Genomic DNA, 20,081 nt, shown 5'->3' with positions numbered 1-20,081 from the left:
CATAGCCAGCTTGTCGTGTCTTTCTGCCATCTGCCGTGCTAAAACCTTAACATTGGCTCTAAAATCAAAGTGCTTCAACATACAACTTTAAAACTTCATATGTAGCTGCACCTTGATTAGTTCTATATGCCACACCCATTTTTGGGTCACAAGGTCAAAGGTTAAGGTCGCTGTGACATAAAAAAATAATTCTGACAAGCTTTCATTTATTCAAAACTGCACCCGCAGCCGAGGGTGGCACTTGATATTCGGTGCTCTTGTTAGTTTAACTGAGCACAATGCTAATGTGATCTCCTGTTGTATGGCCTGCCTAGTTCATGATTTCCTTGAGTACGTTAGCGTCTGCATTTATTGCCATATCTTTAATAAACTTGGTCAGAACATTTGTTCCAATAATATCTTGTTCAAAATTGGAAGTGGATCACATGGGGTCAGAAAGTAGGCATTTATGTCGAATGAAAAAGCTTGTGATCACTTAAGAGGCCACTCCGGTCAAATCTTAGAAATCTTGTAAACACTAGAGGTTACTCTTGTCGCATTATTGATGCAACATTGCCAGTGTTTTAACCTTGACAATATCTAGGCCAACTTTGACTTTTGGTCAGGTGTGGTAAAAAACTAGACGATCCGGTCAAATATTAGATAAACACTAGATGCCTTATTTGGCACCTAATTACGATAAATGTGTGTCTTGAACATATCTAGATAAAGATTTTAGCTGGTTTTTCTCAAGTAAAAAACTAAGTTATTGGTAAAATCTGGGACAATGGCTACACTACTTTAACTGGGCTATGCTAGGGCCATCTTTTTTATAAATCAATCCAAGCTATACAAATGTGTGGAAAAGATTTTGGACCGGGTATTTGCATGTGACACGCCTTCTAACATGGTTGTCACTTCTGCGTTATTAAAACTAGATGCTTGTCAATATGATAGTCGTTTGTCAAGACTTTTTTTAAATGATGCAACTTTCACCGTCGAGCTCAGCTCATTATGTATGGGATAGGGTATGTGATTGAAAAATTGATGTCCGAATTATAAAAATACCCATAATTTAAAATTTACCTTTATGAGTGAGATGATGTCTTTCAAAAGACATGCCTTCTCTCCATGTTGAACATTTGTGGCAAGATGTTATAGACATGTCTGGATGAAGTCCAGACAAGGTGTTTATTTTGCCAAAATTTGACCTTTGACCTCTTAGTTAAACATTGACCTTTGAACTAAGAACAGGGGTCTGAAACATGACTCAAACCCGCCTCTACTTTTTATTTTTGGTGCATTATTTTAAATTTTCATGATGAATTAACATTCCAAAAAAGCTTTATGCATACATTTGACTTAACCTCTTTGTGTGAACATGACCTTTGCAGATGGTTCTTTCTCATGACATGACATAGTGAACATAACTGTATTTTATTTTTAAATTGCTTGATGTAGGAGTGTAGGATATTAAAGTTTTACAAATTAACATTTATTTAAAATTAACATTTTGTCAGGCAGTCCCGATTTATTCCATTTTCTGCCTCTTAATATAACTCAATTCCTCGAATCTTTGCAAGTTTAGCCCATGTTCATGGGTTTAAACACAAGTACTGTTAAAACAAACAACATAATGGTTCAGTAATTTGTTATTAATAAAGCATATAAAATGTCTTTATTTCACGTATCTCATGATATTTAAATAAACAACCAAATATACTACATATGAATTAATAAATAGTGTTACCAGTAATGTCCACATTCACAGCAGAATCACACCTGTATAAATTTATATAAATGTTTTACTAACTCTATTAACCTAAATGAAATTCAAATAATCATCATAAATCTATATATATGCTAAGACTAGAGCTGATTCAGTTTTTAAATCACAAAAAAAATTATCGGACTTTATAAATGTAGGCAAATAATTGTCAAAATATTAGCAAGATTAACTAGAGCGTTGTCAGATATATGTGTCTAAAACCCATGCGCTGCTTTGTCAGCTATGGCAAGGGAAATGGGTGATTCACAGGGCATGTGCACAATCCTGATACAATTTGTATTGTGATAACAACTGTGATATTAATGTGGAATACAGATGAAAATCCAATGAAAAGTGACTAACAAAATCTATAAAAAAAATACTACATGATAACTTACTCAAAATGCATAAAAGCTTTCCTTTAATAATTACCAAATCAGTTCATGACATTTTCTGATTATCAGATCTAATGACCACATGAAACATAGGTCATACCGGTAATCAAAATCTTGTTAACTGATTTCTTCATTAACCCAAAAATCAGCATTATTTATCTCCAATACACTGTCATCATGTTCTCAAATGCTTCAATCTCATCGAGCAGTGATTGGTGGGTTTGGTGAGGGACTGCCGTGGGATTGGTCCATATCTACAGATGGAATGGAAACTGTAATGCCTCGACCTGAGGCAGCCATGCCGTTCTGAAAAAAGAACATCAGTTATATGCATGTTTCCACGTATGCTCAATTTTTACAAACATGTAAAAATGAATTTAAAGTGAAATGAAGAACTAGCTTCAAATAATTTTTCTTTAACTCCTTTTATTTCTAACCAACAAGTATTCTTTGTGTTATCTGAGAGTGAAGAAACTCTTGTGAAACATGAAAATATGCAAATCAAAAGTAAAATACAAATCTCCCATATACAATTTTGTGGCATGAAACTTCTAAGAGTTAGAAGTAAAAACTCCTAATAAAATTAAATTATTAAAAGTTCATCCAGTAAATAATTACATTTCTGTGAAAAATATGTTTATAACCTAACAAACCTGGCTGCCCTGATACATAGGTCTGACACTCTCTGATCGCTGGGAAATGGGCGAAATGTTTGGTGAAATAGGGTAGGAGGGTAAACCAGTCTAAAACAATATGAAAACAATGTGTATTTTATATGATCAAGGTTAAATATAGAATACATGGAACATGTTTATAAAAACAAAAGGGCCTGAAAGGCCCAAAGTCGCTCACCTGAGATAACAAGATATTATTGGGACAAATCTTATGACCAAGTTTCACGAAGATCGGAAAATAAATGTGGCCTCTAAGGTATTAACAAGGTTTTACTATAGCCATATAAGGAAAAATGCCCCCCCCCCCTGGCAGCCATGTTTTTCAACCAAGCGGCATCATTTTTTTAACTCATCCAAGACATTATCGGGATGAATCTTCTGACCAAGTTTCATGAAGATTGGACAGTAAATGTGGCCTCTAGAGTGTTAACAAGATTTTACTATAGCCATATAAGGAAAAATGCCCCGCCCCTTGGAAGCCATTTTTTTCAAGCAAACATAATTATTTTCGAACTCATCCAAGATTGGACAATAAATGTGGCCTCTAGAGTGTTAACAAGGTTTTACTATAGCCATATATAGCCATATAAGGAAAAATGCCCCGCCCCTGGTGGCCATGTTTTTAAAGCAACCAAAACCATTTTCGAACTCATCCATGATATCATTTAAACCAATCTTCTGACCAAATTTCATGAAGATTTGGAAATAAATGTGGCCTCTAGAGTGTTAACAAGGTTTTACTATAGCCATATAAGGAAAAATGCCCCGCCCCCTGGCGGCCATGTTTTTCAACCAACCGGCATTTCATGAATTTCATGAAGATTGGACAATAAATGTGGCCTCTAGAGAGTGAACAAGGCAAATGTTAATGTCGCACAACAGACAACGCACGACGGACAAAAGGCGATCACAAAAGCTCACCATGAGCACGTTGTTCTCAGGTGAGCTTATAAATGACTTTTTTGTAATAATATAAGTAAAATTTAACTAACATGTAAAAATTAACAATATTGAAAAGCAAAAGTCCAACAGTCTTATACAATGAAAATTATAAGTTAGATTTTAAAATTATCTATATCTGTTTGTCAATTAGTTGCATACCAAGGAGCACATGTTCAGGTCTCCATACATTGTACTTTACAACCACACAATACTGCTGATGTTTGAACTCTATACATACCTGCTTCTGTGGTCTATACCCAGGCAAATCAGCAGACTGCCTCACAGAAGCATCTCTAGGAACATCTGGTCTGGTCAGCCCAGTTTGCACCTGAGCATACTGCTGCTGCTGTCTCATCATCAGCTCTTGCTGCTGCTGCTGTTTCTCAAGTTGCTGCTGCTGGATTTTCTGCTGCTGCTGAATCACCATCTCAATCAGCTTCTGTTGTTGCTGAAACTGCAGCTGCTGTTGCTGAATTCTCTGTTGGTTGTCTACCACCTGCTGTCGCTGCTGCTGCTGTTGCTGCTGGACCCGCTGTTGTTCCTCTTGCTGCTGGGTGACGCTAGGCCCCTGGGCAGCCTGCTGTTGATGCATCAGGGTCTTAAGTCGTCTCTGGGCCTCCTCATGTTGCTTGTTGAGGGCCGCTATCTGTGAGGCAAGAAGTTCTCTATCCGAGCCTTGAGAATCATGTGACCTCACAGACTGCTGAGAACGATCAGATGAGGATAATGGGTCTTGTAAATCTCTGTACAATGTCTGAGGTTTATCCAGAGGCACTACAGAGATAGGGTGGCCATTTAAAGAACAATGCTGGAGACTCTGTTGATGCACAGACATGGCATTCTGTTGACTAAGGCTCCTGGCTTCATTGGATGGCAGTGGTATGCCAACGTTGCTTTGGACAAGCGGTGTGGGTCTTGGAACGCTCACAGAATTCACTGCTGCTACAGCAGGTGCTCTAGGCTGACTTCCTGCTGGTTTCCTAGTAACTGCAGGTGCCTGATGATTGTTCATTGGTTGCCTAGCACCAGCTGACTGAGTGGGTGCAGCCACGTATTGTGAGAATACCTGGCCAAGGCTTGATGGGCCGGAGGCAGGCAGAGAGGCAAAAGTTTCCTCTGTAGCCAGGTCCTCTATCTCGAGCAAGTTTTCTTGCTGTTGCTCTGAAAATATAAAAATAAAATACCGGTAGTAATGCAGTTCTTAGGAAAATAATGAATCATTCTTGTGACACACTGACCTATATCTATTTATGACAATAGCAATAAATCTTTCTGATACACTTGAATTTGAAACTAATAATGAACATAATGAATGGCTACTTTCAATAATGACAGCTTTGGGCTATTTGCCGATGTTATCATGAAAAGAAATACTGCATGCAAAAGTTGTGTTTTTTTTATATTAAAAGAACTACCGATACTTAAGCTGCTTATAAAGTCAATGAAATTCTACATAATGCCATTCCACAGCACCAAAACACCACAAGTCATACATACTAGGGCCCAAGTCTCTGTCTGGTTCCATAACTCTGGACCTCCTGACAGGGGGAGACAACATCACGGCGGCTGACACTGGCTGCAGGTGATCACCAAACGGGTTGGATGCCCGCGGGTACATGTGGACTGGCAGCGAGTCTGTAATGAAGTACCGGTAATGATACCGTATACAGTTGGTATTGAAGAATGGACTATATAAACAGGAAGCGCTTGTTAAGCAGACACACACTTCTAGGTCCAGAAGCAAGTTTAATGATCAAAATCAGATAACATATGTTGGCACCACAAATTTTTAATAATTCATAGGAAAAAATCTGCAAGGTCTGGGTGATTTTGATGTTCATCAAACCAAGATTTGTGATTTTTTAAATACTTCAAGAAATAATATTACTGATACCCACTTATGAGGGATTTTATTAAAAACAGGGTGACTGGAAATCACCCAGTACTTGTACTTTACAAGAGGGCCAAGATGGCCCTAGTTCGCTCACCTGAGAGGAGTCGGTTCATTCAATCTTTATCAAACGTCAAACTTGACCTAGATATTGTACAGACAAACATCCTGGGCAAGTTTCATCATTATTGAACCAAAACTCTGGCATATGGAGTGTTTTTGTTTTTGTAAGATTTGACCTGGTGACCTATATTTTGAGTTAACCCCCCCTTACCAAACATCAAACTTTGCTTACAAAAATAAATATTATGACCAAGATTCATAAAATCTGAAACAAAATTGTGACCTCTAGAGTGTTTACAAGGATTGAGTTTAGTTTAAACCTATTTATTTTAGCTTGATTGCATCGAAAGCCTATGGCTTATATAAACGCTCTCGAGTCCGTTTCCTGGGCCTAGAACAAGGATTTTGTATAATATAATGAAAATTTGGACAATCTAAGGGCAATAATTATGGCATTAATTATGTGATATATATAAAACCAATCTTTGTACCAAGTTTCATGATGATTGGGCAAAAAATGTGATTTCTAGAGTGTTCACAAGCTTTTTTTACTATATAAATATAAGAAAACTGCCGCCCCCCCCCCCCCAGCAGCCATGTTATTCAATTGACCGGAATCATTTTTGAACTCAACTCTCATATCAAGGAAACAAATGTTCTGACCAAATTTCATGAAAATTGGGCCAAAAATGTGACTTCTAGAGTGTTCACATGTTTTCACTATATACATATAGAGAAAAATGCCCTGCCCACTGGCGGCCATCTTTTTTTCACTGATCTGGACCATTTTCGAACTCGTCCGAGATATCATTAAAACCAATGTTTTGACCAACTTTCATGATGATTGGGCAAAAATTGTGACTTCTAGAGTGTTTACAAGGTTTCTATATAGCCAAATAAGGAAAACTGCCCCCCCCCCCCGGCAGCCATGTTATTTAACTGACCTGAACCATTTTCGAACTCAACTCTCATATCAAGGAAACAAATTTTCTGACCAAATTTCATGAAAATTGGGCAAAAAATGTGACTTCTAGAGTGTTCACATGTTTTCACTATATACATATAAAGAAAAATGCCCCCCCCCCCCCCACTGGCGGCCATGTTTTTTCACCGATCTGGGGACCATTTTCAAACTTGTCTGAGATATAAATAAAACCAATGTTTTGACCAACTTTCATGATAAATGGGCAAAAATTGCGACTTCTAGAGTGTTTACAAGGTTTCTCTATAGCCAAATAAGGAAAACTGCCCCCCCCCCACCTCCAGAAGCCATGTTTTTCAACTGACCGTAACCTTTTTCGAACTCAACTCTCATATCAAAGAAACAAATGTTCTGACCAAATTTCATGAAAATTGGGCCAAAAATGTTACTTCTAGAGTGTTCACGTGTTTTCACTATATATATATACATATAGAGAAAAATGCCCCGCCACTGGCAGCCATGTATTTTTACCGATCTGGACCATTTTCGATATCAATAAAACCAATGTTTTGACCAACTTTCATGATGATTGGGCAAAAATTGTGACTTCTAGAGTGTTAACAAGGTTTCTCTTTAGCCAAATAAGGAAAACTGCCCCGCCCACTGGCGGCCATGTTTTTCAACGGACCAGAACCACTTTTGAACTCGACCAACATATCATTAAGGCAAACATTTTGACAAAGTTACATGAAGATTGGGCATGTGGCTTCGACAGTGTTTACAAGGTTTTTCTTTTTTTTTGACCTAGTGACCTAGTTTTTGACCCAGCATGACCCAGTTTCGAACTTGATCTAGATATCATTGGGACAAATCTTCTGACCAAGTTTCATGAAGATCGGACATGAAATGTGGCCTCTAGAGTGTTTACAAACCAAATGTGGACGACGGACGGACGGAAGACGGACAAAGACCGGTCACAAAAGCTCACATGAGCAATCAGGTGAGCTAAAAAAGGTTATAACATCTGCAATTCCTATCAACTGAAAACAGTCATTTAAGATGACTAATATCCAAATGAAAGAGTTTTAGAAAAGATGTGATAAAATCTTAAAATTTGCAAAAACAAGTGGCCATTAAAACCAATTAGATGTGGAAAATGTCTTGTCAATAGAGTTGTCGGTGCCATTAGTTGCCCCATTTACAGGTCTTTCAAAGTTTAACATTGAAATGGACAGACAGGAATTATTTGACTTCTTACAATTGTTCATAGATGATGCCTTGATTAATTGCCTTGAGCTATTTAACTATGCTTGTGCAAAGTAACACTTAAGAATGAGAAAATGGGAATAAGTAACCTCTGCTGACTTTAGATTTTCAGCACTTGCAATATATATGGGGCTCCTTTACTGGTAAGATTTGGAATCTCTGCTGTTACATTAGATTTTCAATCAAAACTAATATTTGTTACAAAATATATATTTGATTCAATGTTAAATTGCTTTAAATTTACAGGAAAGTAAAAGAATACTGAACAATACTGGTATTTTCACAATTTCTATTAGTAAATACACCTGTTCAGGTAAAAAAATTGAAAAGTTACTATCATAATTTACAATCAAGGACACATAACAAAAATATAGGGTTTATTTACTTATGTCTTATAATAACTGAAATGAAGCTTGCTGAAATCGCCCACCCATTTCAGCCTCTATTATAGATAGTAATTCAGCAGTAATGAGGCTTTTCAACATAGCAGGTTGAGGGTTAAATATAACAAGAGGGCCATGATGGCCCTGTATCGCTCCACTGCTGAAAAAAGGCTAAAACAAATATTCTCTGCATGTGCAAATACTTAAATATAGGCCCTATTTAAGCACATGTACACTTTTGTGACCCCCTGGGCTTGGTCAAATTTAATCCCAGGGGCATAATTTGAGCAAACTTTGTAGAGGACTACTATATCTCACTACATGTACATACAAAATATGGAAGCCCTAGGTCCAAGAGTTAAGGACAAGAATATTTTAAAAGTTTTCACAAAATAAACAAGATATAAGCGTATATAATGTTCAATTTTGTGACCCGCGGGTCAGGGTCAAATTTGACCCAAAGGGCATAATTTGAACAAACTTGGTAGAGAACTATAAGATGTTACTGCATACCAAATTTGGCAGCCATAGTCTGAATGGTTTTCAACAAGAAGATTTTTAAAGATTTCACAAAATGGGCGCTTTATAACGTTTATTCAATTTTGTGACCCCCCAGGGCAGGGTCAAAGTTGACCCCAGAGGCATTATTTGAACAAATTTGGTAAAGGTTTATTAAATGTCACTACATACCAAATTTGGTAGCCCTAGGCCCAATGGTTATGGACAAGACGATTTTTTAAGTTTTCACAAAATAGGCCCCATATAAGCGTATGTTCAGTTTTTAGACCCCCCTGGCAGGGTCAAATTTGACCCAAGGGGCATGATTTGAACAAACTTGGTAGAGAACTATTAAATGTCACTACATACCAAATTTGGTAGCCCTATGCCTTATGGTTAAGGACAAGAGAATTTTAAATTTTTCACAAAATAGGCACTATATAAGCATAAAATCGATTTTGTTGCCCCCAGGGCAGGGTCAAATTTGACTCCTGGGGCATTATTTGAACAAACTATATGGAGGACTATACAATGTCACTACATACCAAATTGTGTAGCCCTAGGTCTAATGGTTATGGACAAGATTTTTTTTTAAGTTTTCACAAAATAGGCATTATATAAGCATATGTTCAATTTTGTGACCCCTGGGGCAGGTTCAAATTTGACCCCAGGGATAAAATTTGAACAAATTTGGTAGAGGACTATAAGATGTCACTACATATCAAATTTGATAGCCCTAGGCTGGATGGTTATGGACAAGAAGATTTTTCAAGTTTTCACAAAATAGGCCTTATAAGCATATGTTCAATTTTGTGATCCCCCGGGGCAGGGTCAAATTTGACCCCAGGGGCATAATTCAAACAAACTTGGTAGAGGACTATAAGATGTCACTACATACCAAATTTGGTAGCACTAGACCCAATGGTTATGGACAAGAAAATTTTAAAGTTTTCACAAAATAAGCCCTTTTTAAGCATATATTCAATTTTGTGACCCCCGGGGCAGTTTCAAATTTGACCCCAGGGGCATAATTTAACAAACTAAGAAGAGAACTATTACATGTCACTACATACCAAATTTGGTAGCCCTATGCCATACAGTTATGGACAAGAAGATTTTTAAAGTTTTCACAAAATAGGCCTTATATAAGCATATGTTCAATTTTGTGACCCTCGGGGCAGGGTCAAGCTTGACCACAGGGGCATAATTAAAAAAAAAAACTTGGTAGAGGACTATAAGATGACACTACATACCAAATTTGGTAGCCCTAGGCCCAATGGTTATGGACAAGTATATTTTGAAAGTTTTCACAAAATAGACCCTATATAAGCATATGTTCAATTTTGTGATCCCCCAGGGCAGGGTCAAAGTTGACCCAAGGGGCATAAATTGAAGACATTTGGTAGAGAACTATTAGATGTCTCTACATACCAAATTTATTAGCCCTAGGCCCAATGGTTATGGACGAGAACATTTGTAAAGTTTTCACAAAATAGGCATTATATAAGCATATGTTCAATTTTGTGACCCCCCAGGGCAGGGTCAAATTTGACCCCAGGGGCATAATTTGAAGAAATTTGGTAGAGGACTATAAGATGTCTCTACATACCAAATTTGATAGCCCTAGGCCCAATGGTTATGGATGAGAAGATTTTGAAAGTTTTCACAAAGTAGGCCTTATATAAGCATATGTTCAATTTTGTGACCCCCGGGGCAGGGTCAAATTTGACCCCAGGGGCATAATTTGAAAAAAATTGGTAGAGGACTATTAGATGTCTATACATACCAAATTTGATAGCCCTAGGCCCAATGGTATTTGACGAAAAGATTTTGAAGGTTTTCACAAAATAGGCCTTATATAAGCATATGTTCAATTTTGTAACCCCTGGGGCAGAGTCAAATTTGACTCCAGGGGCATAATTTGAAAAAATTTGGTAGAGGACTATTAGATGTCTCTACATACCAAATTTGATAGCCCTAGGCCCAATGGTTATGGACGAGAAGATTTTGAAAGTTTTCCCAAAATAGGCCTTATATAAGAAAATTTTCATTTTTGCGACCCCTGGGGCAGAGTCAAATTCGACCCCAGGGGCATAATTTGAACAAATTTGAAAGAGGTTCACCCCAGGAACATTCCTGAGAAATTTCATCAGAATTGGACCAGTAGTTTAGGAGAAGAAGATGTTTTAAGGAAAAGTTAACGCACGCAGGACGGACACAGGACCATGACATAAGCCCCGCTTGCTTCTGGCCAGTGGAGCTAAAAACTAAACTAAGTTAAATATATCAATAACACAATATTTACACTTAACTGTGTTTGTTAATATTTTTATGTTTACCCCAAATACCATTTGTTTCTGATTAATGATGATTGTCATATTGTAATAACGGTTTTAAACAATTTTATTATGCTGAACAGAAACCATTTCTCCTTTTAGTTGCTTCACTTCTCACAAATTTCAGCTTACAAGGTGCCTGAACCACGTGACTTTTTCGGCTATGTGTGGGACAATCGGATGTAAACAAAACGTCGCTTCAGATAACGTTTTTGATAATTTCTTCATTATTTCAAAACCATTTTCAAAAACACAAAGATGAGTGCCCGGTCATTGTCAAAAGACACAACTTTGGTAAGTTTGCGCAAAATTAATTAAGTAATTTTTCCAAAAAGTGCAACCGCGTGCTTGAAAACACACGAAGTGAAATGCTATGTGTGGTATATTTTTTATTCGATCAACAAAAACGTTGATTACAACGTTGTCGAGGGTTTAAAAAATAGGGCGGACATTGGAATTCTTCATAGAGAAGCTACATACATTGTATGTTTGCGCAAATACATCTGATTCCGAGTGTGTGTATGAAAATGTAATGATGCTATGTGTGGACAATTTTTTTAAATGCTATGTGTGGTATACAAACTAAACTAGAGAATAGAAAGATTGACATTAACGTCAATTATATTTAAAGTCTGTCTGAATAACAAAAGTTGGTCAATAAACATTGTTGGTAGTGTTTTGCGCGCCTTAAATACGATAATCCTATGTTCATGTTACTCAAAATGATCATGATTGTCAATAACTTATATTCATATTTCGTTTACTTTTAGAATGCCATTTGTTTGCGAACAGTGTGGCTGAGAGGTCAAAACACGGTCGGGGATCTCCTAACACAAAGCCCCCTACGCATGGACAGGAAAATAGTTCCTTTGGGCAAACTTTTTCTTGTTTGTTTCTATAAAATTGATTGATACAAAATGTTGAATTTTCAGTGAATTGTTACTGCCAACTAATGCACTTGTTTAATACACAAAATCGTAAGGATTGTTTGTGCAAGATGTCATGTGAATATTATTGCAACAAAACTACAAAAAGTGTTAGTTGTGTGCTTTTAGCAGGAATGTGTAGGCATTTTTGACTGTAATGATAGTTATTAAATAAGCATAAAGAGATCATACAGCATTTTGAAACAAATAGACACTAGGATCAATAACATTTTTTCTGGAAAATCATGTATTTTGTATCTAAATCCTATTGAGCTATCTGATATATCACGCATGCTTTTTTTTTAAGTTTAACAGTTTATTTCATTTGTATTTTGTTCTTTTCAGGGAGATTAAAGTATTTTTGGAAGCACCTTCGAGAGACGTACTGATATCTTGATCAATGAAAAGTTGTCATATACAAACATGTATAGTAAATGTTCCAAAGTTTAAATGACTGTTTTATTACCAGATGGTGCAAGTATTGCAGGGAAAGAAAACAATCAAAGTAAACATTACATAAAATTTGACTTTTCAACAAATTGAACAACATTATATGATTTAATGTTAATTACTTGGTGCAGTGGTAACAATATCTTGCAGCGCCCTTTCATGACCAGGGCGAATAAGTATTTTCATTAAACATCTCAAACTATTTTCAGTTATTCAGATTTCATTTGAATTTGAGTAAATGAAGTATTGATGCAATTCAATATGTTTGTTGGTATAATGACCCCAACAAGTCAAGACGTTTTGGCGATGATCATTTGTTATGACTTAATTGGAGCATTCATATTTTTGAATAGCAAGATTTGCAAATTCATAAATTGACTGATTACAATTTCTTTGTGAATACTAATGTACTTCTTTATGTATTTGGTGCTTTAATTTCTATTGTTACATGCGCATACTAGTTATAAAGTAATGTTATTATAAATGACGTGTTTATTTTGATTAAAGTTTATGTTCTAGATTCTTACAAAACTGTATTCAGATTAAATGCAGAACTGACAGGCAAATTCTTGTATACCACACATAGCATTTAAAAAATGTGTCCTACACATAGCAGTATAACATTTATATACACACACTCCGAATTAGATGTGTTTGCGCAAACCTACAATGTAAGTAGCTTATCTATGAAGAATAACAATGTCCGCCCTATTTTTTAAACCCTCGACAATATTATAATCAATGTTTTTGTTAATTGAACAAAAAATATACCACACATAGCATTTCACTTCATGTGTTTTCAAACACGCGGTTGCACTTTTTGGAAAAAATACTTAATTAATTTTGCGCAAACTTAACAAAGTTGTGTCTTTTTACAATGACCAGGCACTCGTCTTTGTTGTTTTGAAAATGGTTTTGAAATAATGAAGAAATTATCAAAAACGTTACGTGAAGCGACGTTTTGTTTACATCCAATTGTCCCACACATAGCCGAAAAAGTCACGTGGTTCAGGCACCTTGGCGGAGAAGTCACTTCTTCCTCAAATTTTAAGTATACTGTGCCCTGAGAATAATCATTTCTTAAACTGAATTTGTGGTTATATGGGATTATCAGAAATTATTATTGTGCATGTTTTGACAAATGACAACACAACATGGAAATATAGCATTGAACTCATTTATACAATGAGCTTGTGGCTCATATTGGAGTTGCAGTGTATGCATATTGTAAAATGACCACAGATTGAAACTGGCCATTCAAGTCAGGACTTGTGTTATATGCATATTTAATAATTTAAAAAAGAATAAGAGCATTGTATCACAATGAAGACTGATTAAACAAGAGCTGTAAGAAGACAGCACGCTCTACTATTCAAGTGCTTGACAGTATAACGTAAGCGATCATGGGGAAATTGTTCATATGCAATAAGATCAAGGTAATATACTCATATTCTAAGTGGAAGAGAACCATAATTGAAACGTATTGATCACTTATGTTTTAAAGAAGTTGTACTTTATAGACGATTCTCAGTTCAGGTATATTTTCCACAATCTATTGAACATTTGTAAAGACATAAAACAGTAGGTTTCCGCGTATAGCGCGCAGTGTTTTACCTCCAAAATTCAAATTAAAAAGCTGGTGCGCGCTATACATTGATACAACGCTATCCTGGCTGTTAAATTGGTAAAAAATATGTTGTGTAATCGTAAATAATCAAAATGGCCGCCATGTTTTTTCCCAGAAAACTACCACCCTATAATCGTACAGACTGAGGGGCCATTGTCGAAACAACAAGAAGTCGCTACTGGTAGATATGAATGCGGGAAAAGAAGTTTTGGTCAAAAATAAATTTGTTTGAATAAACTTGCGGACATTTCTTTGTTTGTGTTTTTACACTTCTTTATTGATGAATTCCGATGGGGATTGTTGTTGACATTCCAGAGAGCAGGCAAGGGTAGGTGCGAACGAGGTCTTTTTTGTGGGTAACGGTAGGTGTGAAAGGGGGTCATTTTGCACTTCGTAATTGGCAGATGTTATTAAGTAATATGTGCCATGACTTGTTAAGATGCTTACTGACATTTGAGACACTAATTGACACTTGAGAACGTGAAGATATGCAATTGCATTTTGTGTGTATACATATTGAACGTTCAACAGTGGTGTACCTCAACAACTGTATCCCTGTCTCCCATGCGACATTCAACTTTACCGGTAATGCCCATGCTTTCCCCGTGGAAAAATCATACCATGTACACTAATTCTTATTTTCTCACGTTTTTCACGAAATGCACGTGGACTGTTAATCTTTTGCTAGAAAAATTACAAAATTGTCAGAAAAGTATAGTGCTATGCAACCCATGCTCCTAATCATAATGACGCTTCCTATTTTGAATGCTTATTTCAGCTTTCCAATGCCCCGGATTATTGGATTGTGCAATAGTACAATGGCGGCCATTTTCGGTCCAATTTGGTGGTTTTATTGTCTTTAAATATTTTTGTCTCCATTTTTGCATTAAAAAAAACAGCCTGCACGCTATACACAGGAGCGCGCTATACGTGGAAACCTATGGTAATAAGATTTTATTTCAAGTTTGATAGCAATAGCTTGGGTGGGATGGTCCTTCAAAAATGAAATAAATAATTGTTTTTTTTTTAACCATGTTTGGGTGGGGGAGGGGGTGGAGAGGGGGGTATAATGTGGATAGGGTGGGCATTTATTAGAATATATTTTTTTTTGGGGGGGGGAGGGGGGGAGGATTTTGGGGTTGGGCTTGGGGGATGGTTTGGGTGGAGTCCATTGTGGTATGTCAGGTATGTGTTGTTTGGTCAAAGTATGAATCAAATCTGATCATAAATAAAGAAGTTATGGCAATTTAAGCAAAATTTATTTATTTGACCTTGAGAGTCAAGGTCATTCGAAGGTCAAGGTCAATTCAACTTGCCAGGTACAGTACCCTCATGATAGCATGAAAGTATTTGAAGTTTGAAAGCAATAGCCTTGATACTTTAGAAGAAAAGTGGATCTAAACACAAAATTTAACCATATATTCAAAGTTACTAAGTCAAAAAAGGACCATAAAAATAAAATGCCATCAAGAGCTATGCAACTTTTCCTGTACAGTCCCTTTATGATAGTTAGCGAGTGGTCCAAGTCTGAAAGCTATTATAGTTATGATACTTTAGGAATAAAATGGACCAACCAGAAAAAACTTCACCAAATGTTCAATTATCTAAGAATAAAAGGGGCCATAATTGTGTCAACATTCCAGTCAGAGTAACATAACTTTGCCTGCAAAGTCCCCTTATTATAGTTAGTAAGTGTTGCAAGTATGAAAGCAATAGCTTTGATACTTTAGGAAAAAAGTGGACCTAAACACAAAACTAAACAAAATTTTCAAATATTTAAGTGAAAAAAGGGCCATAATCCTTACAAAATACTTGATACAGTTGTCTGCTCTTGTTTATAGATTGGGGTCATGCTGGTAAAGAAGTATGCAAAATATGAAAGCGATATGTCGAGGGACATAGAAAATATTTGAGTTGGTACGCAAACTTTAACATAGATTTATCAATAATATGCATATTCTAAGTGAAAAAAGGGCCATAATTCTTACAAAATGCTTGATACAGTTGTCTGCTCTTGTTTATAGATTGGGGTCATGTTGGTAAAGAAGTATGCAAAATGTAAAAGCAATATGTCAAGGGACATAGGAAATATTTGAGGTGGTACGCAAACTTTAACATTCCAACGGTAACGGGAACGCCAACGTGAGTAGGATAGCTCCACTATAAATATATTTAGTCAAGCTAAAAATGGTTACAAAAAGGCTCTTTTTTTAAGCAGAAACAAACAATTAAATGGCTAAAATCAATGGTAGAAATAATTTTATCCAGAAAGGGCCCTAATAAACCCTCTAATAATCACATAGCTTTGACAAAATTTAGGCTAGTTTACTCAAAACTTGGAAAAAAAATCAAAAATCTATATGACCCCACTACAGTCCCATGTTCACCCATCAAATGGCTTGGATATCCAACCTGTGGACTGCATGGCTAGCCTGTGTGGCAGGATACTTGTGTTCTTGGGAGGAGTTTGCGTCTGAACATGGTCACCATGCAGGGACTGAACATGGTCACCATGCAGGGACTGAACATGGTCACCATGCAGGGACTGAACATTGTCGCCAGGCAGGGAGTGATCGTCACCATTCTCTACACGCAAGGGCTGGCCAGCCTGAGAAAAGCAGTAAGGATACATTAGCTACACTTACTTAAGAGACCAATAATGGTGTTTGAACAAAAAGAATAAACTCATCAACAGTTATTTTACAAAGATGTATTTTATTTTCTTCTATAACTACAAACTTTACCACATGCATTTTGGAAAATAACAAATATAGTATGATAAATCCAACAAAAACACATATTTTTCTTTCCTTTTTTATCAACGTTTCGGCCTATCAGGATAATACAAATAATTACAGAAAGCGGACGTTACGTCATTGACTTAACGTACATTAAAATGCGGGAAAATGTACGTCAATAAAATGAACGTTAATTAAATTAAGCTTAACTTTCGGATTCAAGAATACACAATTTCCTATAAAATTATATATAAAAATACTAATAGGAAAAAACAAAAGTAAGCTTAATTAAATTGAAGAGCTAGTCTTTTATGTTAAAAAGAACTTTGTTATTCATACCATTAGGGTGTAATGTTTTAAGTCTATGTATATAGTAAGTTTCTTTACACAGACGATTTATGTTGTTACTAACAACATCAATTGGCATAAAGGACAAGTCATTTGCGCTGTGATGATCTTCATTAAAATGTGATGCGACCAAAGTTGAAAATTCAGGGTTAGAAAAGTTTCTTATGTCAAAACGATGACTGTTCATTCTTTTTGACACCGGTTGCATGGTTTGTCCAACGTACTGCTTCTTACACTGTTTACATGTAATGAGGTATATTACATCTTTAGATGCACAATTCATATTCTTCTGTAAATTAAATTGCTCGCCTGTTACTGTACTTTTAAATTTTTCTCCAACGTGTATGGATTTACAATGGGAGCAACGTGTTCTTCCACAGGCACTGGACGCACGTGAACTGTTCAAACTGTTCGTAAATTGAGCACGTGTAATGAAGTTTCCTATATTATTAGGCCTTTTAAACGCCAGTATGGGCTTATAAGTTTCATACACACTTCTCACTTCTTTTTTCTGTGACAGGTTAAAAATGTCCCAATACTTGTTTATTGCGGCTCCTATGTTTGGCAATGACGGATTATATTCCACTGTAAATGGGATAACTTTTGTTTTTGCTTTATTGCAGGACTTTAATGCGTCATCTTGAGATAGAGCAGAAACTTTTTCAAATGCACAATCGATAATTTTTTCCGGATAATCTCGCTCTTTGAAATGATGCTTGAGGTCTTGAAGTGACCATTTGAAACTGTTGTCATCCGATATAATACGTCTATATCGCTTCGCCTGACTGTATGGTATTCCGTCCTTACACTGTTTAGGGTGGCATGACGTATAGTCAAGATATTGGTGGTTATTGGTCTCCTTTATGTGTATATCTGTTTGAAATGTTAAGTCGTCATTAATAGAAACAGCCACATCCAGAAAAGACACGATTTTCTTAGAAGCTTAATGCGTAAACTTCATGTTGGGGTGAAAACAGTTTAATGCTTCAATAAACAATTCAAGCTTCGCTAAAGAGTGGTCCAAAATCATAAATATATCATCTAAAAAGCGAAACCACAGTGTCGGTTTATGTTCACATATTTAAAGGAAATCTTTTTCAAGTTTTCCCATAAATAGTGAGGCATATGCTGGCGCCATTGGACTACCCATAGCGTTACCCATTTTTTGTAAATAGAAATCATCATCAAACTGAAAATAGTTATTTTCAAGTACAAGTCGTAACAACTTAGAAACTATGTTGCTATTAATGTTGTCATTATGTAAAAACTCTTCACAAGCCTTGATTCTATCGTCGTGTGGGATGTTCGTGTAAAGCGATGACACGTCTAGAGTGACGAGATAGGTTTCTTTACTATTGACTGTCTTATTTTTGAGCTTTTTTATGAAGTCTGTTGTATCTTTGATGAAAGACGGCAATTCAAACATGTATGGTTTGAGAATAGAGTCTATATATTTCGAAATATTCTTCGTAGGTGAATTACATGCTGACACAATTGGACGACCAGGGTATTTAAGCGGAAGATTTTCATTTGTTTCTTTGTGAATCTTTGGTAAAATGTAGAAAAATGGAGACCTTATATCCAGTGGTAACGCATCAAATTCGTTTTCAATGCTGGCATGTGATTTTTGTATATCTGCAATGCAATTGATGATACATTTTTTTACATTTTCTGGTGGGTTGCTGGGTAATTTTTCATAATGAATTTCATCGTTTAGTTGATGTAAAACTTCATTTTTGTAATCTATTTTGTTCATTATCACAATAGTGTTAGATTTGTCGGCTTTCTTGATAACAATGCTATCATCTTGGGACAGTTTTCGAAGTGAAGCTAGTTCCTCCTTAGTAATATTACTATACTGTCATTTTTTACTAGCGGACTGTAATATTTCTTCTGTGATAGCTGTGATATAAAAGTCAAGGTACATGTCTCTACCGGCGAAAGGAGTAAACGTAGATTCGCATTTATTGAAGAATGGCCGTTGAAAGTCTTCATCATTATTAATAATAGTAGACTGGGTATCAGGGTTATTTAAGTCATTGAAAAATTCTTTAAGTCTTAAACGCCTACTGTATTTAAATGTTTCTTTGGCCAACTTAATTTTATCATGAGAACGTATCTTGGGACAAAATTTCAAACCTTTGCCGAGCAGGATATAATCATCATCAGTGAGACGCATGGATGAAAGGTTTAAAACTGTTTTCTTTCCTTTCTGAATTTTGCGAAGACGTTTCTTTGTCTTCCTCCATGTTTTCCGGTCTGAAACACGGACAAAATGTCTCTGTCGTTTCCTCTTTGAGCCGGTGCTGCTACTAGTTGCGCAACGGTTTTTGTTAGGCTGTCCAATGATGTTTGAAGACTTGAAATTCGCATTTGTAGATTTACATGTGCCCACTTGCTCAAGGCCTCTGCGTAGGTTTTCTTTGGACCCGGGGCTGCCTCGTTTTTTGACGGTGTTGCTCTATCGTCAGGTATTGAACTGTCGCCTTTTTGTTCCGATGACTGTGTTTCTAGTGTGTGATGTAATACTACATTGTCCGTATTCTTGGAATCAGCAACGCGCTGCGCCGTATTTGTAAAAATCTTGATGCGTTTATCCTCTTTGCGATACACTGCACCCTTTGACTTCCATCCGTTGTTTCCGCGATTGCGTGGCGATGAATCTTGTTTTGGTCAATCATCGTTTTTTGTTTTAAGCACGGTTGCATCTGTATTTTCGTTCACTTTATTTGATTTATTCTCTTTTTGTTTTTTTATTAACCATGTGTCAAATTTTTTGTTCGTGCACAGCAGCAAGTTTTTCGCGCTTCATTTCCGTTTGTTTATTGATTTCACAATCCAAGTCAAACATTTCGGCGTTTGAATTTTTTTTTTA

General features: G+C 36.3%; 1 protein-coding gene across 1 annotated transcript in view; it reads right to left on the bottom strand.

Moving 5' to 3' along the window:
* Positions 1 to 1,615: 1,615 nt before the first annotated feature.
* Positions 1,616 to 20,081, bottom strand: part of LOC127862279 (spindle and centriole-associated protein 1-like) — a 49,444-nt gene continuing 30,978 nt past the window's right edge. Inside the window, exons 12-16 of the mRNA XM_052401344.1 lie at positions 16,533 to 16,728; positions 5,256 to 5,393; positions 3,997 to 4,919; positions 2,796 to 2,885; positions 1,616 to 2,448 (exon numbers count right to left, since the gene is read on the bottom strand). Coding sequence (XP_052257304.1) covers positions 2,341 to 2,448; positions 2,796 to 2,885; positions 3,997 to 4,919; positions 5,256 to 5,393; positions 16,533 to 16,728 — 1,455 coding nt within the window. The 3' untranslated portion in view covers positions 1,616 to 2,340. The remainder of the gene's footprint in view (positions 2,449 to 2,795; positions 2,886 to 3,996; positions 4,920 to 5,255; positions 5,394 to 16,532; positions 16,729 to 20,081) is intronic.

This window comes from Dreissena polymorpha, chromosome 16 (assembly GCF_020536995.1).
Source record: "Dreissena polymorpha isolate Duluth1 chromosome 16, UMN_Dpol_1.0, whole genome shotgun sequence".
In the NCBI taxonomy this organism is placed as follows: domain Eukaryota; kingdom Metazoa; phylum Mollusca; class Bivalvia; order Myida; family Dreissenidae; genus Dreissena; species Dreissena polymorpha.
The sequence above is the reverse complement of the archived record's forward strand: the minus strand, read 5'-3'. Positions and strand labels throughout refer to the sequence as shown.